The following is a 25,357-nucleotide window of genomic DNA, read 5'->3' as shown; positions in this document are numbered from 1 at the left end:
TAAAATTCTGGATCACAGTACTCAATCTACCTTTGATTTGAAAAATAATTTGTCTTTGTCTTGTCTCTCTCTCTCTCTCTCTCCATGGTATTGGGGATTGAACCTAGAAACTTGCTAAATATATTTTCATCCACTTGTGACCTGTCATTCTATTCTTTTAACAGTGTCTTTTACAGAGCAAAAGATTTTAAATTTTAATGCATTAAAAGTTATGTGGTTTTTTTATTATGGATTATGTTTTCTGTCATATCTAAAACACTGCCAAACTTAAACTTATACAGATCTTCTACTATACTTTCCTCTTAAAGTTTTATCCTTTTACATGTAAAATCTGTTATCTAAATTATGTGTCAAGGGTTTTTTTTTTTTTTGAACTCCAGAACCAACTGTTGACAAAACTATAACGTCTCTATTTAGTTGACTTTGCACCTTTGTCAAAAGTCAGTCAACATTATTTGTGAAGGTCTGTTAATGGAGTTCTATTCTATTCCTTTGACATAGCATCTGTAATTAAGTCAGTGTTATCCTGTCATCATTACTATGCTTTACAATAAAAACATTATAATTGGATAGTGAGCCTTCCAGCTTTAATTTTTTCAGAACTTTTTTTACTTCTCATGTTCTTTTGCCTTTCCATATACATTTTAGACCCAACTTGTCAATAACTATTTCTAAGAAGTGTGCAAGGGTTTTGATTAAGATTGCATCAAATGGGCTGGGGATGTAGCCAAGTGGTACAGCCTGTGCCTATCATGCACAAGACCTAGTACAGCACCCCTACCCCCCGAAAAAAAAAAGAATCAAAACAAATCTCAAACTGGGATTCAAATATCAAATATCTAATCCTCCGGTCTGTGAACATGGTACATTACTACCTTTATTTGGTTCCATTGGCTTCTTTCATCAATATTTTATCCTCTTCAGCATACATATCCTAAACATATTTTGTTAGAAGTATACCTAAGCATTTCAATTTCATACTATTGGAAATTGTACAGATTTTCTAATTTAAAATCCCAACTGCTCATTGCTGGTACATAGGAAGAAAATTGACTTTTTTTTTTTTTTTTAGTATGCCGTGCCCTTGTTAAACTAACTTATTAGGTCTGAGAGGTTTATATAGATTCATTGGAATTTTCTACATAGATAATCTTATCTTCTGTAAATACAGTTTTATTTTATCTTTCCAATCTTTATACTTTTTTTTTCTGGCCTTCTTGCCATCCCAGTATGATGTTAAAGGAATGGTGAAAGAAGGCATTCTTATAGGTAAGACACCTAAAAAATTAGCTAGCATTTGTTGCCCTTAATGCAAAGAAGCTAAACCAGATACCTTAAAAGCAACTGAGGCCAATAGGAAAAGGGGACCAGGAACTAGAGAAAAGGTTAGATCAAAAAGAATTAACCTAGAAGGTAACACACACGCACAGGAAATTAATGTGAGTCTACTCCCTGTATAGCTATCTTTATCTCAACCAGCAAAAACCCTTGTTCCTTCCTATTATTGCTTATACTCTCTCTACAACAAAATTAGAAATAAAGGCAAAATAGTTTCTGCTGGGTATTGAGGGGGTGGGGGGGAGAGGGGAGGGGGTAGAGTGGGGGGTAAGGGAGGGGGTGGGGGCAGGGGGGAGAAATGACCCAAGCCTTGTATGCACATGTGAATAAAACAATAAAAAAAAGAAGGCATCCTTACCTTATTTCCAAACTTATAAGAAAAGCAGCATCCAGTCTTTTACTGTTAAATATAATGTTAACTGTACAGTTTATATCTGCTTAAAAGAAATTATGTTTTACTGCTATTTTACTAAGAATGTTTATCATGAACAAAATTGTGTTGAATGCTTTTTCTGTGCCTACTGAAATGATACAGAAAAAAAACATGATTTTTCTTATTAAATCTGTTAATAGGATGGGTTTAAATTGCTCTTACAGAATGCGTCCTTTTTATTATAATGTATTTTTATTTTTATATACTGCTGGATTTGATTTGTTAATATGCTGTTGAGGATCTTTGTGTATATGCTCAGGGCTGACATTAATCTGTATTTTTCTTTGATCATAATGTGTGGTTTTAGCATTAGAGTAAATGTTTAACAAAATGACTTGGAAAGTTCTGTTTTCAGGAATGTGCAAGACTGGTATCATTTTCCTTAAAAGAATGCACCAGAGAAGCCATCTGGACCTGAAGTTTTCTTTTTCAGAGGATTCCCAACTACAAATTCAAATATGACATACATGTATGTATGTATATATATGTTTATGTATCAATATATATACATAAACATACATGAACACAAATACAATATTAAGATTACTTCCTCTTAAGTTAGTTACAGTAGTTTGTGTCTTTCAAGGAGTACTAACATCAATAGAAACACAGAAGTTGGAATTAGCATACTAGGGGACATTTAAAAGAAAATATTCAAATTGGAGAGAAAAATATGAATATAAGCATAAGATACACATGACAGAGTCTAATGATCTTATGTAAGTGTAATTTAGAAAACCAGAAAGAAAGCAAAGAGACACTGGGACAAAAGCAATGCTGAAAACAAGAAGGGCTAAGGGTTTTCTAAGACAGATGAAAGATATGAGTTCTACAAACAGTGAAAAATTAATTTACGAAAACTACTTTTAGGTGTATCATATAAAAACTACTAAGTACAAGACAGCAAATGTTAAACTCAATGGAAAGGGGCAAAGCCCTATTACTTCCAAGGAGTAATAGCTACTTTTTTGACAGAAACTTAAAAAGCCAGAAGACAATGAAATGATTTCTTTAAAATGCCAGTGAAAATAACTACCATCCTACATGAAGAAAAATCAAAACAAGATGTTTTCAAACAAAGAAAATCAGAATTCTGATCCAACCAGAAGACTGGCATGAAATGAAGTATTAAAGAGAGTTCTTTAGGCAGAAGGAGAATGACTCTAGATCTCAAATGGAAATAGAACTGCAGGAAAGAATAAAGAATATATAGGGTAAATGTGGAACTAAAATAAATGTTACTACATGAACAAAAATAACTTTTTCTGAGACAGTGACTCAACCCTGTAATCTCAGCTACTCTGGAGAGTGAGATTGGGATGATCACAGTTTGAGCCCAGACTGAACAAAAATTTGGTGAGACCCCCCCCCCACTGAACAAAACCAGATAAGTGTGGTGGTTCACTCCTGGAAAGGTAGAAGGATCAAGGTCTCAGGCCAGCTTGTGCAAAAAGTGAGACCCTATCTGAAAAATAACCTAAAGCAAGAAGGGCTAGAGGTATGGTTTAAGTGGTAGAGCACCTGCATAACAAGGGCAAGGCCTTCAGTTCAGACCCCAGTCTTGACCAAAAAAAGAAGTTAATAAAAAGAAAATTAATTATTCAAATTTTTTATTAATCCATATAAACCTACATTAAAATACTAGATTTTCATTTAAGAAAAAATAACTCATATGCTATTTACAAGGTAAGTGTTTAAGTATAATGAAAAATGAGTATTTTTAAGCTTATGAGAAAAACAAGAAATCAAATACAAAAAGAATATACTGTGATTGTCTCCCAGCTGTCATGCATGTCAATGTTTCTTTACCTTACCTTAGAAAATACTCTCATGTTTATATCTCTAATATTAAACCTGGTAAACGGACCTGCTCTTTTCCTCTTTTGAGTTATTTCTTTAACATATAAACGAGCTGAGAAGCTTCTTCAAAATATATGCTTCTTATCCCCTCCCTCTATGCTACCATTCAGAATTATATATATTTTCATCAAATGAAATTATTTAATACTGGGATAAAGTAAGAGTTCCCATATTTTGAAGGCTTTGAAATAATTATCATGAAGTCAGTACTTACTGACTATTCATAAGGTAATGATCAGTAAGACTTTACAGTTTAGATGATCAATGTAAACATCTTGCATGATTTATGTCAAGCAGGAAGTTAGGTGTGTTGCTTGTAGCAAACTCAATGACTTCTTTCAAATGTAGGATGCTTTTTTTCTTCTCAATGACTAAATGTTGCAAGCATTAAGCATTTTTAGGTAGTTTTCCTGCCTTATTATAGAAAGCCTTCAAAAGAAAATTTTAGAAACTAACATATAAATGTCTTGGATGAGCCTGATGGGATTTCAAGATATTTTTTACCCGGTCATGGATCTCATCACAGTTTGAAGGTGAACACCAATCAGAATGGAATCTGTAGGCATAAAAAAACAACAACAAAAAAAGACAGAAGTAACTTGTAGAGACGGAGACGATTTTTTTTTTCAAAATTTCCGCTTCAAACACCAGACACTGAAAATCACTTTTATTACCCCTCTATGATAACATATATAAGACTGAAATAATGTATTTCCTTCCTTAGACCAAAATTAGCAAAATTAGCACTTATTCTCTGTTATATTAAGTCTTCACAATACATTTAAAAAACAGTCTTAATAATTTGACTCACATTTGGGAGTCATTTTAAGGTTTGCAAACATATTCTTTAGAGATTTATCTCCAAATTAAGATATGGATTTTACCATAAAACAACAATCCCATGTATAATGCATCTGACATTAGTTTAATCATATTCTCTAAAATTATATGAAAGAATTACCTTTCTGCATTTTATGAAATGAAATAAAATAGATGAAAATGTGATTTAGAAACCAATCATGTTCCTACTCTTTCAGAATACAGGGAACATGAAAATAAAATGGTCCCTTCTCAAAATAGCTGATAGCACCTCCATAGTCTCTGCTATAGGTTAACCATATTTTAAAAAGAAAGAAATAGTGAGATAAAGGTAAAAAAAATTTGACTATTATTAGAGTTTCCAGGTTAGAATTAAAGATATAATGATATAATTAAGCTACTTTGATTTTTATAAGTAATAATGAAAATTTCCAGATACATCTAATTATTATATAAAATGAAGTAATATTAAAAATTCCTTTATAAAAATAGGTAAAATGTTAATTTGTTGTTTAAATCTTTTTCTTTCTCTGTTTGTTCTTACAAAGAATAATCAAAAATCAATAATCAACTCTACCCAAAATGTAATCTCCTACATATGTAAAAGGATCAACTGCACCTATGCAAAATTACTGGCTGAACAGTTATTTGTAAGATATGTAGCAAGTCTTAGAAATCTGAGATCCAACTATGTAGCTCCAAGTGAATCTCTTCCCTGACACTATTAAAGGATCCACTAGTCTGTGCTGTGGTATAAGGAATGCTTGCCTACCAATCATTAGTTACAAAAATTAAAACTTGAAGCATGAGTCAAAAGAATATCAGATCCTTTTTGAATTAAGTATGTTAATATTTCTTAAGTCTAATTTTAGTAACAGTTGTAAAGTCTAATACAAATTTCAAATAATATTAATATTTATACTTTGAAAAGTGCTTCTGAAACAAAATCAAAATTGAAGCAATTTGATGGTATGCTAACTTTATTGGATGTACTTTTTAATGGTTTCAAAGCAAAAAGCACCTTTACTATAATAAAAGGTTTTATTTCTTTAAGGCCACTGATAGTTTTTAAAATCTGTTTATTAAGAGGCATGATTAAGTTGTCATCATTAATGAAATCTGTTTATTAAGATTAATTCATCATCATTAGTAAAATCTAAAGGATATTTATTTGATGTCAATGAATATTCATGCAACTAAATCCCTGTGGCTATATGTTGTTCCAATAGCTTCCAAGCAAAATTCCTAATTTTGCTGGGAATACAATATATATTTGCATCAATTTAATTGGTTACTGATTTCAATAGATTTTATAAACACCCTGCAATTATACTGCTCAGTGACCTAGAAAAACCAACAGATCAGAGAATCTCCTGTATTTAATGATGTGGTACAAGTGCTGAAAAGCATAAAATGTTTTGTTACTAGTAATGTGTCCTAAAAACATTTTATTTTTGTTTATAGATTAAATTTAGATCATTTTTAGAAAGTCTACTCAAAATAGAAGTATTCTTCCCTAACGAAATTTTTTTTAAAAATTATCATGCTTACCCTAGAAAGTACCTGAATAGAATTTTCATTAATTTATTTTGGTGAGAGCAAAATTAAATTGCCATCATATTCTATTTTTATTTTTTGGTGGGACTGCGGTTTGAATTCAGGGCTTTGTACTTGCAGTGTAGTAACTCTTCCATTTGAACCACACCTCCAGTCAATTTTTCTCTGGCTATTATTTGGAGATGGGGTCATCTAAACCATTTGCCTGGGATGTCCTCAGACTGCAATCCTCCAATCTCAGCCTCTCAAGTAGCTAGGATTACAGGCATGAGCACCAGTGACTGACTGCCATTACATTTTCTCACTCAAGTTTAGGTAAAATAGGTAATGTTTAATATTAAAAACACTCATTTTGTTCTAGCAAAGAAATTAATCATATCTACTCAGCATAAATATAAGGTGTAAATGCGTCTTTCTACTTTAAGTCACCTCTACAACTGAAATATAAATAAGAAGATGGTTGACCTTTCAATGAAGAAATTTTGAATATACCCTCAATGAAGAATTTATCAAACTGAAAAGGGAGGAACCAAAGGCTGAAAGAAAATTGTATACACCAATAAAGTAAAAAAATCTCCTGGGCTGGCCTCGAACAGCAATCCTCCCAATCTCAGTCTCCCAAGTAGCTTAGGATCTCAGGTGTGAGCCACTGGGTCATGCTAGTTTTCCAAATTTCCTATAAAAATTTTTGAATAACCATTTTTAAAATTTATGACAAAAACATAAATGTTACTATTTGTAGCAGAGGCGAGGAATTTCCTACTTAGATTTTTAAAAATCTTATGAGGAGAAATGATTTCATTCATATGTAAATTATAAATATCTGACTTGGGTTGCCAAAGAATTTTTAGAGGTACAGCTAAAATCTTTACATGATTAAGATTCTCTTGGGTATTTGGGGGGAGGATAAATGAGAAAACTATACGCCATCCAACAACATATAGGTCATCATTATGACTAACTGGAAAATAAAACCTTGACTATTTTTATATTTAAGGCATGCCTATAATAATAAACATCTATAAATCTACCAAAAGCTATCATATACTTAAATTCACTTTTAAGAACTACACTAACTAAGTTTAAGAAGACCCACATCTGGTTAATAAATTAGGTTTTAGTAAACTGATCTAGGGTCAAATCTATAGTAATATGTAATATACTCTTAAAAAAAAACAATTTAATTAAGACTCAAAATCAAATTATACTTTTAGAAATAATCACTTCTCACTTGTTTCTAAGGCTGATTATTCAAAAGATTAGCAGAGGAATAGACTACACATTACCTTTCCCTGAGAGATACTCTATTTAACACAGGGCTTGTACAATGCTTCGGCACTGTTGAGGGTGCTGAGTGGACTAATAAGGTCCTCGCTGAATGCTGGGGCTTCATACATGGCCTTGAGTTCAAATAGTCTTCACACTTTTCTAATGAGTCATCAAAATCTCTCCCATGAGATGTCCTGACAACCTGTTTTTTTAAAAAATATATATAATAGATACATATATATATATATATATATATATACACAAACATACACACATACTATGTGTATAACATAATGTAATCTTATTTAAAAGGCTTTTGAGTAAGGGTGGGATTGGCATAGAGGTAGGTGTATATGTATAAAATAAGGAAAACATATGCATAAACCAAATCATAGCTTAGTTTAGCTATGAGGCAAAGCAAAGCATGATCAAATTCTAGTTCTAATAGTCCCTCATTGCTTCATTTATTTCTAGGGATGAGCGAATAAATCAGGATAGACAAAAGAATAAATTTCTGCCCTCACAGGACTTATATTCTGGCAAAGGCAAAAATTTCACTCGAGCAAGAAGAAACAGATGTAAAATATACAACACACCATGATAGCTAAATAAAATATAAAGTTCTTCAAAGGATATTAAAGTACCATGCAAATAAATAAAGTGAACAAGGAGACAAGAAGTGCTGATGGGTGGGATGGAAAAAGCATTCAGAAAGGAGTTTGTCATTTTAAATGAGATAATCAGCAGAGGTCTTAGGGAGAAGAGAACATCTTAATAAAAACCTAAGATTTTCATAAGCACTACAGGACCTAAGTCAAAGTACTTTAAATTTTAGCAAGTAAAAGAGATAAAAAGGGATATCAACAGAAAAGGAAGAAGTCAAATTATCCCTGTTTGCAGATGAGATGATAGTACATTTCAAAAACCCTAAAGACGATACCAAAAGACTCTTCGAACTAATAAATTTAGCAAAGTAGCTTTTCTATACACCAATGACAAACTTGCTGACAAAGAAATCAGGAAAGCAACCTCCTTAACAGCTGCAAAGCAAAACAAAACAAGCAAACAAAGAATAAACCTAGGAATAAATCCAACCAAGGAGGGGAAAGACTTCTACAGAGCAAATTAAAAAACAGTGAAGAAGAAAATAGACACTTGAAGATAGAAAGACCTCCTAGGTTCATGGATTGGAATATTGTTAAAATGGCCATATTACACTGTAAGTGATCTACAGATTTAATGCAATCCCCACCAAAACACCAATGTCATTCTTCACTGAACTAGAAAAAATAATCTTAAAATTCATATGGAAGCACAAAATGATCTGAATATCCAAAGCAATCCCAAGCAAAAGAGCAATGCTGAAGGCATCACACTATCTGATTTTGAAACATACTCCAGACCCATAGTAACAAAAACTGCATGGTAGTACCATAAAAATAGGCAAGTAGACGAACAGATGACCCAGAAATAAACCCAAACAACTAGTCATCTGATTCTCAATGAAGTTGTCACAAACACATGTCGAAGAACAAAAGATATCCTCTTTAACAAATGGTGTTGGGAAAACTAAATATCCACATGTCGAAGACTGAAACCAAATCCCTATTTCTCCCCTTTACAAAAAATTAACTCAAAGTAGATCAAAGTCCTTAAGACCTGAAACTTTAAATCTACTAAAGGAATACATAGACAAAACACTTTAAGATACAGGCAAAGACAATGATTTCCTGAATATGATTCCAATAATTCAGGAAATAAAAGTGAGATTGACAACTAGGGTTACATCAAATTATAAAGCTTCAGGCAGGGTGTGGTGTGACACATCTGTAATACCAACATTAGGAAGGTTGAGACAGGAGAACTGTGAGTTTGAGGCAGCCTGGGCTATACAGTGAGTTCAAGGCCATCCTGTGCTATCCAATGAGATTCTGCACAGAAAAAGAAACAGTGAAACAAGTGAAATAACAACCTGTTGAATGAGTCAAATTCTTTGCTAGCTGACAGAGAACCAATATCTAGAATACATGAACTCAAAAAAGTTATCAACAAAAGAATAAGTAACCCAATCAATAAATGGGCAAATGATCTCAACATACACTTCTGAAAAGAAATACGAATGATCAATAAATATATGAAAAAATGCACTAGCCATTAGGGAAATAGATATCAAAACTACACTGAGATTCCACATCAACCTAGTTGTAATAGCCATTATTTTAATAAAAGTACTGGTGTGGATGCAGAATAAAAGGACCCCTTATACATTGTTGGTGAGAATGTAAACTACTATACTACAGCCCTTAGGGAAGAAGTATGGATGTTCTTCAAAAAGCTAAAACTACTACTACCATATGATTCAGCTATACCACTCCTGAAGAAAATAAAGTCAAAATAATGAAAAGATTTACCTTCACACCTATATTTATTGCAGTACCATTCACAAAAGCCAAGCTGTGCAATGAGCCTAGGCTAAATATAGCATGGCATTTACATTGTTAATTTCAGTTCCTTTATGCATGGTGAGTATTTACTCCAAACAACCTACTACATGAATAAAGACAGTTTTCTAAGAAAAGAAAAGGAAGAAATGCTCAACATCGCTGGCCATAAAGGAAATGCAAATCAAAACCACATTAAGATTCCACCTCACTCCTGTTAGAATGGCTACCATCAAAAACAGGAACAACAACAAATGTTGGGATGATGTGGGGGAAAAGGAACCCTGATACACTGCTGGTGGGAATGTAAATTAGTACAACCACTATGGAAAACAGTATGGAGGCTCCTCAAAAAACTAAAAATAGAACTATATGATCCAGCAATACCATTCCTAGGGATATACCCAAAGGAATGTAAGTCAGGTTACAATAAAGGCACTTGCACACCCATGTTTATTGCAACATTATTAATAATAGCTAAGCTATGGAAACAGCCAAGATACTCCCCTACTGATGAACAGATTAAGAAAATGTGGTATTTATATACAATGGAATTTTATTCAGCAATAAAGAAGAATGAAATTTTGTTATTTGCAGGTAAATGGATGGAACTGAAGAACATCATCTTAAGTGAAGTTAGCCGGGCTCAGAAGGTCAAAAGCTTCATGTTCTCCCTCGTAAGTGAAATATAAACCTAATACAAATACAAGAAATATTATGGAAAAACAAGCCACCCTAAAGGGAGGTCATAACAGAGGGTAAAAGAAGGAAGTTAAAAAGGTGAATACGGTTGATGTACTTCCTATACAAGAATGAACATAGAATATTTTAACCTGTTTAAATCACCATAAGATAGGGGCTAAGGTAGAAAGGAAAAAATGGGGGAGATGAACCAGTTGGGGTTATAATACATATATACATGGAAATGTCACAAGGAAAACTCCCTGAATAGCTATCTTAAGCAAATAGAAAAAAAATTTTTTTTGTTTTACAAAATTGGAGAACAGGAGGGAAGAACACATCCTGTTTGGGGTTTGGTACCAGTAGGAGGGGGAGGATAATGAAAAGGGTATAGGAGGGTGAATATGGTGCAAATACTGTGTAGACATGTATTTAATGGGAAAATGAGACCTACTCCAGGAATGGGAGGAAGAGGGATAAAGGAGAATGATGAATTAAACTTAATTGAATATATTGTAAGAACTTTTGTGAATTTCGCAATGTACTCCCAGTACAACAATAAATAAATAAAATTTTTTACAAAAAAAAAACATGGGGGATATATCTGAAGGATTATTATTCAGCCAGAAACAAAAGTGAAATCACAGCATGTTGTGCAGGAATATGGAACCATAGGTCACCATGTTAAGAAAAAATAAGCCAGACACAAAAAGATAAGTATCACATATTTTCCCTCATATGTGGAAACTAAAAAAAAAAAAATATGACCTGAAAAAAGAAGATGGATACAGAGAAGGGGAAGAGGGGGAAAAGCAAAGAGGGGCAAGGAAGGAATGGAAGTAAAGAAGTGTATATGACTAAGGCATGACATATGCATGTATGCAACTGTCATACTGAAACCCACTAATGTGTACAGTTACTATTAAAAACAGTAAAACAATTTTCTAAGCCAAATGAGCAGTAAGTATTGGTATTAAAGCAAATACATGTACACACATACATATACACACACAGCAACCTGTCATGGAGACAAGGCGGGAAGAGCATTCCCAAAGGAGCCTGGGAGTTGGAGAGCAGGTCAGGCTTGAAACTTAGCAAGGAAATAGCGAGTGTGTCACTCCTTGTGCTCACTCTTCCACATTCATCCACATATGCTTCCACTTTCCCACCATGTACAAGGGCCTACCCAGATGTGGCCACCTATGATCTTGAGACTTCCAGCCTCCAAGACTGTAAGCTAAAATAATACTGTGTTCTTTATAAATCACCTAGTCTCAAGAACTCTATTATTGCAACAGAAAATAGATTAAGACAACTGTTGATAGGTCAAGTCAGAAAGACTGGATGTTAGAATAATGAGTCATTAGTGATACAAACAAAAGTAACATGGATGGAGTAATGAAAGAGAAAAATTGAGGTTGAGTTGAAGAGAGAATGAGAGGAGAGGAATTGGATTTGTTTAACAAATATTTGAGTTCCAGGTACTAACTGTGTTGGGACTACAACAATAACCATAACAAAGTCCCTGCCTTTAAGAGCTTATATTGTAGCAGTGCTTTTTATTAAATGTTTGACCTTTAAGAAGGCTAATGCTAAACATGATGTGGTGGTACATGCCTATAATCCAAGATAGGAGAATTGAGAAGCCAGGCAAGCCCCTGCTAGAGTAAGAAAGGGGAGAGGAAGAGAGAGAGAGAGAGAAAGAGAAAGTTAATCTTTCTCAGACTTATTTCTCCCGTGTATAAGATGGGGTAATAGCTAATAGTAGCTATCTTATAGATTTGCCATAATTTATTTAAAGTATCTTCCAAAATGTCTAAATGTATAAATTAATTAAACAATAAGCTTAAGTCATTTATTATTAAAACACTGTACAAAACAGCCTTTTGCTACAATGGTACTGCAATTTTTCCTAATTTCCAGGATTATAAAACATGGTGAGCAAGTTAAGGGACTCGTGCTCCCATCCCAGAACCAAATAGTACATAGTTCCAGTAACTCAGTTACAGTCCTAAATGAATACATGACTAATAAGAAATATGCGATCTGTGGGTGGAATGTAGCACATGACTACATGCTGCACCAGGTTCTAGGTGCAATCTCCCGCTTGGAGAGAAGAAGAGAGGAATAATGTGAGCTAGGAAGAAAACGAAAATTTCTCCATCATTAAGTGTTCAAATAGACAAAGGAAAAACAGTGAATATTAAAAACAAAATCAAGGAGGTCCATGGCCAACACTGTATGGTATAAGGAACTCACAGAAAGGGCAGAATTCAACAATTATTTACAAATATGGGACACTTCACCTATATACAAATATGGGCCATTTCCCTTCATTAATTTCAATGCTTATTTACTCACATTAGTTAACAGACCACTTTTTTTGGTCAAATTTTCTCCCCAAACTAGTCAGCAATGCTTTAAATAGTGCCTTTTCTATATGACTATCACTAAATTTCTGTTCTTTAAGAATTTACTGATAATTCTTAAACATATTAGCTAATACTCAGATCTAGAGAGGTACAGGAATTTGAATTCATAATCCAGATGAGACAGGGTATAAACAAAAAGGTAACTGACAATAAGATATGTGAAAGCATCCTAAATGTCCCAGTGAAAATGGCAAAAAGAATTCAAGTGGTGTGAATAGTGGAGGTCTCCGAGGAAGCAGCATTGGAATCAAGACCACCAATAGAAGAAAGGGGAGAAAGAGCATCAGAACAGGGAAAAATTAGGAAAACTGAATAAAAAGCAGGATCACTTACCTACTTCTACAGTATTGTGAAACAGAATATCAGAGAATCTTAAATGTTGTAACTCAATAGCATTTATTATTCACCTTCTATGTGTAAAGTACTGAATAAAGTAGGGGTAATGACCACAGAAAAATATAACAGGAGACCTAAAAGATGACAATCCAGAATGGGAGACATGAAAAACAAATAATGATAAAAAATGAGAAAGGAAATTAGAACTAAATTGATTAATAACTGTGCAATTATTTATTGCTAAGAGTGTGTTTAAGCTAGAGTATATTCTTTCCATGAAATTAGACTAGGTATTTGGAGTAGCATAGTCTAATGGGGGTTGGGAGGTGTAATGAGGTGCTAGAGCTTTGATAAAAATCCATTTCAAATTTTCAATCCTCAGCCTTAGCTTTGAAAAGTTTTCCACAGATATTGTGAGTTTCCATTAGGTTATTACTCTCTTTCAAAAATCAAATGGAATCATATCTCTTCACCCCATCACTAAATAACTTCTATTTCTTGGGTAACTCCTTAGGAACACTGGCCTAAAGTCCAAAAAGGTGAGTTCAAATCCCTGTTGGTTATGGGACCCTGGCCAAATCATTTACCCTATCTAAGCTTTAGTTTCCTTATCAATCTACTGGAAAAAATCTTGCAGGTTTGCCATAAAAAAATTAGATGAGGTAAAATTGGTGAAAACATTTTTTAGAAGACTTGCCTCAAGACAATAATGTTTATTTCCTGTCTATAGCATTTATATTTAAAGCATAAAAAGGTCTTTAACATCTATCAGAATAGTTCTTTAGTCTTTTCTATGATCTCACAAATAATTTTCAATATTCTAAGTGCTGAAATGTGTTAAGATTAAAATCCGAATACTTTAACTCTAATATTTAAAGACAAATCTAATTACAAATAAAAAAATCACACTAAATACACACTAAATTCATTTTAATGAATGATATACTTTTCAAATCTATGATATATAGTGGTTTGGTTTTATCACACTTAAGATTCCTGGAAATATGTTTCCATAGTAAGTTGATAGGTTAAATCATATTAATAGCCATAAAATTTTTTATATTTATAAACTTTAAGGTGAAACAAATGGAAACAAGAATTATCTCCTAAGTATAATGGAAACCAAGAAATTCACCTCTGCAACAAATGTTCAGCTTTCTGCCTGGTACTACACACCATGGTCTAAAGTTTCTCCTTTGTCACAGGGCAGAAAAGTTAACAAAGACAAGTAATTTAAATGGCACTACCTGAGAAGTACTGGAGAAAAAAATTTGTAGGAAAGAAGTGCAGTACAGGTCTAAGTTACAGGATGACAAGAAGACAGTATGTTTCTGGAAGGGAGAGAAGTACAGGTACCTGACAGCAGGTACCTGAGAACATCCCTTAGTGAATCTTACATAAAGTGAATAATCAATTGCTATCTTATTTTAAATTTCACATCCTTACTATCTGGTTTGATTTAAGGAAGATGAATTTTTATTATACTGGAGCAGAATTTTAAAGAAATCCTAAAATTATACAATAAAAATGATAAAATGATTCCTAAATATATCAGTCCTCTTAAACCAGTATTATATGCTTCTGGAAAATAACTTTAATTCTCACAACAACCTTATGAGGTAGGTGCACATTACACAAAAGAAACCTGAAGCAAAGTCAGACAGCTTTAATAAGCAGGAGGGAAGGGATCCAAGACCAGTGATCAATGGCAAAAACAAACGGAAAATTCTTAGGGCCTAAGTCTCAAAGGATTTATAAAAGGAAAGTCCCAGAGAGGATGGGCTTACAGTCTGATTTACCAACAATCCAATTCACAGTGGTAAGGAACAAAATGATGAACTCTTCCCCAAAAACAAAGGAAACATACCAACAAATGTTGTAATTATAACAAGGAAACCACTCAAGAAAGTAGGAGAAAAGACAGTTATAGATAACCTTCACTTATGACCATATGCAAAAAATAAGATATTAACAAATTAAATTTGTAACATTAAGAAATTAAAAGAACACAAAATGACCAAGTTGGGCTTATTCAAATAATATAAGGAGAGGTAATTATAAAATCTATTTATTTACTACAGCAAAATATTCTTGGCTAGGTGTGATGGCTTATGCTTGCAATGTCAGCTATTTAGGAGGTGCAGCTTGAGAGGACTGAGGTTTGAGGTTTGCACAGGCAAAAAAAAAATAGAGAGAAACCATATCAACAAACAAGGCAAATGTGGTGGTGAGCGCCTCTAATCCTAGCTACATGGGAGGCACAAGTAGGAGGACTGAAGTTATAAGACAGGGAAAAAAGGAGAGATCTTATCTAAAAGATAACCTGAAGCAAAAAGGGGTAGAGATTTGGCTTAACTGGTATAGCAAGCACAAGGCCCTGAGTTCAAACCCTAATACTGCAAAAGAAAAAAATTCTTATCTCAAAAGATCAGAAGCTGAAGGACATCTAACAAAACTCTACTACAAATAGCTCATATATATGAAACCTTAATCATGATCCTGTCAAAGACAGGAGCAAGACTATAATACACAGTGTATTAGTCTATGCTACAACGTATTAGGCTATGCTAGAGTACCAATTAAGTTTGAACATATTAAGGTTCATTTTCCTTCTGCTGTATGGTAAAGCAGGCTAGCGAGTGAAATTACACTGCACTGAACTGCTCAAAGACCCTTGATAATGGGTCATGAACAACCCATAACAGTACCATCTAGAACATGAGGCTCCACTGTCACTGTAACAGGGGACCTTATATCAAGTCATCCATGCTTTACCCTGGAAGGATCTATATAATTTCCACACACAGTCCAGTGACATAAACTAGGATCATCCACCCACAAGAGGGCTTGCAAATATGAGAACACAAGGATAGCTAACAAGTTCAATGATCTCTGCCACAGCCACCAAGACCGCTGTTATTCAACATTGCATCCAACAGCCTACTAAGTCCAGACACAAAGAAATACAATTTGAGAGGCAAAACCAAAATAAATTAATTTGTAGATGATATTTACCCACCTCTACAAAAATTTAAGAACATCTAAGATTGCTATGCAAAAATTAATTCCAAATCTCTATATAAGTAAAACAAAAAATGTAATTTTACAAAAAAGACTATTTAAAATAGGAACAAATTATAAGGTTTCTAGGAATAAACTCAACAAACAATGTATAAGACACTAATGGAAAAACACATATAGCTTAGTGCAACAGGAGACCTGAGACCACCTGAGTCTGTATGGCTTAAAAGTCAGAACACAGAACTAAGGCCCACCTGCTTCCTCATGAGCTCCTTAAGAGACTCTTGTTCAGGATAATATTCAAGACCCTTCACCATCTTCCCTTTACTTCCCTCTCTCCTGATGGTTCCTTCCCTCAAACAGTCCCCCCATTTTGCTTTTGTCATTCACTTTTTTTATGTCTAGATTCTGCATATGAGAGAGAATATGCAATATTTGTCTTTCTCAGTCTGGTTTATTTCACTTAATTTGATTTCCAGTTCCATCCATTTTCCTGAAAACAACATAATTTCATTCTTTACGGCTGGATATTACCCAATTCTATATATGTACAACATTTTCTTTATCCATTCATTAGTTGATGGGACACCTAGGTTGATTCCACAGTTTGGCTATTGTGAATAGCACTGCTATAAAACGCATACATGAGAACTGATAATTTTTTAAATGGAGGAGTAATAGAGTAATTGATCAAATGGATAGAAGGATGATACATTATATGTGTGCATATAAATATCACCATGAAATCCCTTTGTATAATTAATATATGCTAATAAAAAGAGGAAAAGATTTTTAAAGAATAGTAAGAAAAAAAAAAAGAAACTCTTTCCCAGGAAAATAAGACTACAAACAAGTGAATCACTATTGTAACAACAGATATCTCAACCATAAATCAGCTATCTTCACAAAACGATCCTCTTCTCAAGAGAACAGATCACTCACCTAGATGAATCCTTTCCTTATCAGTTTCCTGATCAAAACTTGCTTTAAGTCTCTGGCTTTTGTGTTCGTTAATCCTAAGCTTTTATATCACAAACTATGCCAATTGGATTCCTAAATTGAAAACCCTCCCTTTAAAACACTTCAGCCCCCAAGCCCTATGAATATCTACCCTTAATCTTTCCCTTTCAAAGACACTACTGTGGAGATAGTATCCTCCCTTCCCGCATTATGTCATAAAAACTCAGCGTTGCTGCAGCTATTACGATCTATAGACTCAAAGATCTTAGCCACAGGTCAACTTAGCATATTCCTCTGAGACCCCTTGAGCCTCCCTCCTCAAAGGTCTCTCGAGTACAATGGTGAAGTGAGTCTTGGCATTGAGTCTAACTTCCAATTTCCTTTGTTAAACTCCCAAATATTGACTTATTTTGTCTTCTACCAATATAGAACCCTTTTTAGTAATCTTTTCATTTTCTGATCAGATTTGAAAACTTGTATGCTAGGGATATATGTGTCTTATTTCTAATAATTCTTTGTCACTTTTTGCCCTGAGTCTGTAAGAGGAAGTTTCTAGTGAAGTGAATAGCAAAAATAACTAACTACTTCCTTGAACCAGACCCAAGAACCAGGTTTCACCTGTTCTCACTTCAACAGCATCCTCAAACTAAAAACTTTGATGTGGGTGACTTTCTCCAGCTTCCCCCCCCCCCACACCTTATCTTCCTCATGGGAGAAATTGCCTCTGGGGGGACTCACCTCCAAACCTTCCATTTTTACAGAATTGCATATTCAAGTCTTTAATTTGAACTAACCAATCATTAGGCGAAATCCCAACACATAAGTACACAAGTAATACACTTGACCAACATTGCCAAGATTTTATGATTTGTTTCAGTGCAGGTCCATGCTCCCTCCAAGGTAGATTCAAGCTATTTACATGTATTAAGGTTTTTTACACTGTACACACTTTTAAATTCATAATCTTAAATCAAATACTTATTTTTCTAAATGACATAATTTCATTATTGATATATTAGAACCATAGTAGACACATTTATGGGTTTGTTTTGTTTGGTTTTTGTTTCTGTTTGGACTGGGGTTTGACCTCAGGGCTTTGCACTTTGTTAGAACAAAGCGAGCAGGCATTCTATTGCTAGAGCCACACCTCCAGCCCACATCTGAGATTATTTTATATGAACAAAACTGTTCATTTAAAAGGTACCCTAGAATAAAATGAAGCAAAATCCCATATTTCCATTGGTCTACACTTCCTAAAAGCATTGGCAAAAATTCCAAAACAAAAAAGTTCAGATTTCAAAAATTGCTTCCTTAAAGGATTTGCTGGCCAAGGCAAATAAAAAAATGTGAAAATTTAAAAATGGCATTTATCCCACTATTCCTCATCTCCTGTCCCATGCTCTTCCATTGGATCAGTTTCTAATTTTGAAGAGAACAGGCCTCTGTTCTTCCTCCTGTCCATTTTCATTCTCATCTGACCTGCTGGAGACAAAAGCTCAAAAACTTCTTAATGTTAAACCATCTTCAGAATACACAAGTGCCATATGGTTGATTTTTAATCATTGGCTCTGTTTATAGGCTTTGGATTTTTAATCCAAAGCCTAAACAAGCTAACAGGAATTTGGAAAAGAATTTAACATTGTATGAACTCCAAAAGAGTTCCTACACATTTTCTTGTCTCCCTAAGTCATGTCATCAAACACTGAGTTGAGAAAATAAAAGAATCTAAGGATCATTCTTAACAACGAACAAATAATCTCCTTTTAATACTTCCTGCTGTCCAGTATGGAGACTCCTCAAAAAAGAAGAATTAGAACAGCCATACAAACCAGCAATTCCACTCTTAGGGATATACCTGAAAGAATATTGTAAGTCAAGTTACAACAAAGGCACCTGCACACCCATGTTTATTGCAGCATTATTCATAATAGCTAAGCTATGGAAGCAGCCAAGATGCCCCATTACTGATGACTGGAATAAGAAAATTTGGTGTTTATATACAACAGAATTTTATTCATCCACAAAGAAGGATGAAATTTTGTCATTTTTAGGTAAATGGATGGATCTGGAGAACATCCTCTTCATTGGGTTCAGAAAACCAAAGGCTGCATGTTTTCTCTCATATGTGGAATACAGATCTGATATAAAGGCAGCAATATTATGAAAAACAGGTCATGCTAAGGGGAAATCACATACAAGAGGAGGAGGGTAAAAGAAAAAAGACAAGGTGAATATGGCTGATGTACTCTCTATACAAGAATGAATACAGAGTTTTTAACCATAAGAAAGGGACTAAAGTAGAAAGAAGAAAAATTGAGAAGATGAACCAAACTGGACTATACTACATATATACATGGACGTGCCACAAGGAAATTCCCTATAAAACTATCTTATGCAAAAATGTCATTTCTTTTTTTCTCTCTTTTGCAAAATTGGGGAACAGGAGAGTGGAACAGCTCCTGTTTGGGGGGCAGGGAAGATTGATACAACAGGAAGGGGAAAGAGGTGGGGAAAGGGTATAGATGGTTAATATGTTGCAAATACTGTGTATACATGAATGTAAACAGGAAAAAGATATGTGTTGAAACTACTCCAGGAATGGGGGGATAAAGAGGAATGATGGAGGGGATTAAAGCAAGTATGATACATTTCATATATTGTAAGAACTTTTGTAAATGCCACAATGTACCCCTACCCAGCACAGCAAATAAAAAAAAAAAAGAAAGAAAAAAAATACTCCCTGTTTTCAAAGTTTTCCTGGCTATTTTTTCCTAATTACTGGAGTTTTAAAAATGTTTATAAATATTATTGGGAACCTATTGATTTTTAAATTAATCAAGGCATAATAACAGCTTTACAATATTAACTTTTTCTTTATGAGAACATAGTTTAAATATTTGTCTAATATCTCTACTGATGTTAATCTCCATTACAACCAACCTAACGTTAGCCATCTTCATGTCTTGACTATTAAATAACCTACTAATAACCTACTAATTTGTCTACCAGTATCAACCTTTTTCCCAGTCCAGTTTATTTTCTATACTGCAATCCAGACTAACCACATCACCAGCTGTTTAAAACAATTTCATTTTCTGCTTTCCATTGTACTTGGAATAATTGCCAAAATTCCTAATATAGCTTACATGATTTGATCTCTACCTGTTTGTCTAATTTCAATTTAAACTGTGCACCTACTCATAACTTCACTTCTTGAAACACTGACCTTTTAACTGCTTAACCACTGAAGTTTTATAAATGCTCTACTCTCTTTTTCCCTTGCACATACTTTTCTCTTTCCTTTTACATGAAAAAATCCCTTTTCATTTTCAGAGGTCAAGGTCCTCAAGATGCCTTTTCCAGTCTCCTTGACCAGGTCAAATCCTCTTAGTATATAATTATTATAGCTTAGATATTAAATGTCACCCAAAGGGCAACATTTTAAAAGCTTGACACTCAGAATGGTGCTATTTGGAGTGGTGCTTTTAAGAAGTGGAGCCTAGTGGGACATCTTTAGGTCATTGGGGGCATGCCCTTGAAGGAGATAGTGGAACCAAGCCATCTTCCTCCTCTCTTATGCTCTGTGACTATTATCTAAATGAGTTTGCTCTGCCATGTGCTTCTACCATGATATGTTGCTTACAAAAACAATGGGACCAATCAGCTGTAGACTGGAATCCCCAAAATGGTAAACCAGAAATAATCCCTTTCACTTTACAAGGTAATTACCACAGTTATTTGTTATAGTAACACAAATCTGACTAACATGATAATGTTAAAGTACTATGTATGCTCTCCATAGCATTTACCACAGCCTCAAATGAGTATGAATTTTCCAAATATCCCCATACACTACTATAAAATATCCATGAAGGTAGAGATGATTTCTAGTTTGCTAAAAAAAAAAAAAGATTTTACGGAATCTTTTTAAAGAGAAAAAGAGAAGTTGTGGTTGGAAAGGGACAGAACATTCTACATGTAATAGAAATTGTTTGATATCTACCACAAATCATCTTTCCCTCCTCCAGAAGTTGCTAAGAAGCAATCTTTGCATCACAGGAGGGAATGTCATTAATTTTTAACAACAAAATATAAGCAAGAAAGTTAAGTTTTAATTACTAGCCCAGGCTTTTAGGAAGCATATATGCTTTCTCTGTGTTTTCCATCTCCTACCATATGAAGACAACAGCAAGGCCCTAGGGTAAGGCAAAGCCATAAGGTGGGTTGCCATATAGAGAAAATCAGATGCAGATCCAAAGCATTTGCAATTTAGTTGTTACATGAGTAAAACTTAAATTTCTACTATATTTAGCTTCTGAAGTTTGGAGGTTTACATGTATAGCAAATTAAGCCATTCAGAAATTGGTATCCTAATGTACTGCCCTTTACAGAAATCTAAATATGCTTAGCATATCAGTTGGAAGCATGCAACAAGTGAACAGATACTTTGGGATAGAAAATTTAAGATCCATATAAAACAATGGCAAAACATATAATAAAATTGTGGCAAGCAATAGATTGGAAAACAGACCACATTACTTTCAAGCTTTTATCTCTAGGAAAGTAGCAAGAAAGAAAAAGATTAAGACCCTGTTTTGGCTTTTATTTTATTTAGCAAGGGGTTTCAAGAAAGTGATGAGCTCAACTTAAGTGTCCATTAGCAGACAAAGGGATGAGAAAATGTGATATATATATATATATATATATATATATATATATATATATATACACACACACACATATATATATATATATATATATATATACACATATATATAAATATAAAATACTATTTGGCCTTCAAAACAAAGGAAATCCTGTCCTTTGCAACAACGTCCATGACCCTGGAATTCATTATGTAAGTGAAGTAAACCAGGTACATAAAGACAAATATCAGATAAGTTCATATATATGTGAACTCTACAATAGTCAAACTTATAGAATCAGAGAGTAGAATAATGATGGGAAGATGGTCAAAAATTACAAAGTTTTAGTTAGATGGTCAATAAATTCTGGAGGTTTATTGTAAAGCATGGCTACTACAGTTAACAATGATGTACTGAATACTTGAAAATTTCTGAGTAGATCTTAAATGCTCTTACTACAAAAATATATATAAGGTAATATAAATATAAAATATAAGGTAAATGATGTTAGATTTAATCATTTCACAACTTATACGTATCAAAAGAGCAAGGTGTAAATAATAAGATTTACATAATTTTTGTCCGTTATATAAAGCTATGGGGGAGTGGTAGAAAGGGTTTGCTTGGGAAAGAACTGACTGATTTGAAAGCAGAAACAAAAGGATATACAAAGACTCCAAAATAAGTGATGGGCTCTCAGAGTCAGGAAAACATGAAAGCCAACTGCTTCTGAACCCCAAAAGAAACAAGGTTAAGATGGAAAAAAAAAACTTTGAGCAAAAAAGCCTGTTAAGACCTTTTAGGTAAGTAGAGGGACTAAATTCTAAAAAGTAAAGGTGAGATGGCCTGAAGGTGAGTGCCAGAATCTAGTGTGATAAGGCAGTACTAAGTATGCAAGGACCTGAGGGGTTTAAGGTTACCAGAAATCAACCACATAGTTCCACACGTATTTTACAGTTCTGCCTTAAGCTACTTTTGCTTCTCAATTTCAGTAAGATGGTTTTCTATCTCTCTTAAAGACATGTAGGGATAGTTCGATTCTGAAAGTTCTTATAAAATTCATTTCCCCAAATATATCAGGAGTGAAGGATAATGAAGAGGAAGCAACATTCATTTGAATTCCTAGCAATAAAAGGAGAAAAAAAAGTAGATGACAGAGAAACAGGGTTGCAGAATGAGTAGCGTGTTGTTATTTTTGTTTTTTCACAAGAGTTTTGCAGAATCTATTTTCTGCCATTTAAGATGGGAAGTAAAACTTCCTGTTCAATGTATAAAGTTGCATCTAACCCCGTGATGTAATAAATAAAAGTTTTCACACTGGAATCCATTACAGAAATGTAAATTGATTTTACTATATTTATGCTAAAAGAAATAGAGCCAGTAAAGAAATTAGAAAGATAAAGGAGGTATTAACCATATTAACTAAGATTAAATGAGGTCAGACGGTGGGGCTCTAATGGAATGGGAATTAGATATCAGAGAGCTCACTCTTCCTCTCTGCCAGCTGAGGCCACAGAGAAAAGCCAATTATATGTAAGCAAGGAAGTGAACCCTCATTAGGAATTGTGTTAGCTAGCATTCTGATCTTAAGTAAGTTTCTGTTGTTTTAGTCATCGACACTAAGGTCTTTGTAGCCAGACATAAGTAGGACAGCCTACATTTTAATAAATATTTCATATTGCCCTCTTCTTTGTTTTGAAAGGAAATGTATTAAACGTGTTGTCAACATTTACAAATTGCTTAACACACACTTTTGTTTTTTAATCTCTTTTTTTTCAGGTTTGCTATGAATCTGTTTTATTTTTTCCCTTTTTTCCTCTGCTACTTTTTTATCTACCCCTTTTGTATAATCTTAATGGTTTTCATCCTTCTGTTTTCATTCAGTTATATTCATCCCTATTACCCTCTGCTTTTGCCTTCCCCCCCTCAACACTCTCCTTTTTTTACTCATGTCATGTTGTCTTAGGTCTAGATTCTACATATGAGAGAACATGATACTTGTCTTTCTGAATCTGGCTTATTTAGTCAGTTCCATCCATTTTCCTGCAAACACAATTTCATTCTTCTTTATGGCTGAATAATATTTTCTTTATACATTCACTGACTGATGAGTATTAGGCTGACTTGATAGCTTGACTATGATGAACAATGCTGCCATAAACATGGGTGTGAAGGTGTCTCAATTATATGATGTCTTGCATATCCTTTGGATATAAGCCCAGTAGTGGTACATCCACTTCCAACAATAATAGCAACAACAAAATGAATGTATTACCTAAACTATAATCTAATGATAAATGAAAGATAATCTGTACCTCAATTTATAAATGCTCAAGCTTGGCTACTCTAGAAAACATATCAGATTCTTGTACTTGTTTATATAAGTTTGGAATTTAAAAATGTAAGAAGTTCAGAAGTCATTCCATACCAAACCAGAAAAATAAAAGAGTAGCCTTGAACTTCATCAGTACAAGCTTTTTAATAAAGCAAAGTATAATCTTTATACTATACTTGTATTCCTATAATACATTGTATATTTTAAACTGATGTAAAAATTCTGCTTTATTGTACATTTAAACTCTAGTTTCTAATAATTATTGGTATGTTTTTTAACTTTATAACATTTGATGAGACATCTGAAAGCCATCTGAGATATGAAATAATCCTTTGTTGTTTGAAATTGTCCCACACTTTGTAGAACATCTGTCATCTCAGCTCATTAGATACCCAGAGCAGTTCCCCTAAATAATAATAACAATGCCCCTGTAAATGTTTAAAATGCCTCATAATTCCCAATGAGAACCAACACATTAAATGACTACCTATTATACAGAAGACATATGGAACTATAAATGGAAGTAAAGAATCCAGTGATTCAGGATGGAGTAACGCAATAGAAAAGAGACTAAAATAGTATGAGTATTTATGAGAAAAGATAGCTATTATGCACACTTGGTAAAGAGAGTTGAGTTTGCCCAAAAGAACAGATAAAGACTATCTTAAAAATAAAAAGAGAAGTTAGGTATTAGCAATGATCAATAGGCAAAATCATTCAACACTCAGGACCACCAAAAAATAAAAAAGCAAGATCAACTTGCTATCCTGACTCTTATAGATTAATAAAAGATGAAGAGTTTTTAAAAAGATAAATTGTGGGACATTACTTGAAGGAAATGGACAAAGAAAGGTTTGTCCTTTAGACAGGACAACTAAGGAAGCTTCCTTGCAGGAGGCTGAACACTATGCTTTGATATCTGTGTATATATCTCTAGATAGATAGATAGATATAGCTATACATGTATATGTATCAATATGCAGGTATGAAAGGCATACGTAAGTATATGGATATATATATATATATATATATATATATATATAAACATTTCCCATTACATACTACATATACCAAGGCATTAGTGTGTATGCATGATTGAGTAAATTACACACAATAGGATGCACCTGGACAAGGTGAATTATATCATTATATCAGGCCTACACTAGGGACACCCTTAAACAAGGGACAACCTACACAAACACTACACAGGGATGGCCTTTTCTATCTGT

At 33.6% G+C, this 25,357-nt stretch overlaps 1 protein-coding gene across 7 annotated transcripts in view; it reads right to left on the bottom strand.

The window, feature by feature from the left end:
* The window catches only part of Spata6 (spermatogenesis associated 6), a 129,329-nt gene that overhangs the window by 37,008 nt on the left and 66,964 nt on the right, over positions 1-25,357 (bottom strand). For 4 of the 7 annotated variants that reach the window (XM_074080192.1, XM_074080189.1, XM_020186361.2 and 1 more), the window contains 2 exons: positions 7,294-7,478; positions 4,088-4,187 (listed from right to left, as the gene is read on the bottom strand). The exons of 1 other annotated variant lie outside the window; for it this stretch is intronic. In XM_074080192.1, coding sequence (XP_073936293.1) covers positions 4,088-4,187; positions 7,294-7,478 — 285 coding nt within the window. The remainder of the gene's footprint in view (positions 1-4,087; positions 4,188-7,293; positions 7,479-25,357) is intronic. 2 more of the 7 variants (XM_074080190.1, XM_020186362.2) reach the window with 1 other exon arrangement.

This window comes from Castor canadensis, chromosome 7 (assembly GCF_047511655.1).
Source record: "Castor canadensis chromosome 7, mCasCan1.hap1v2, whole genome shotgun sequence".
NCBI lineage: Eukaryota > Metazoa > Chordata > Mammalia > Rodentia > Castoridae > Castor > Castor canadensis.
Note: the sequence above shows the minus strand (reverse complement) of the source record. Positions and strands in the feature narration are given on the sequence as shown.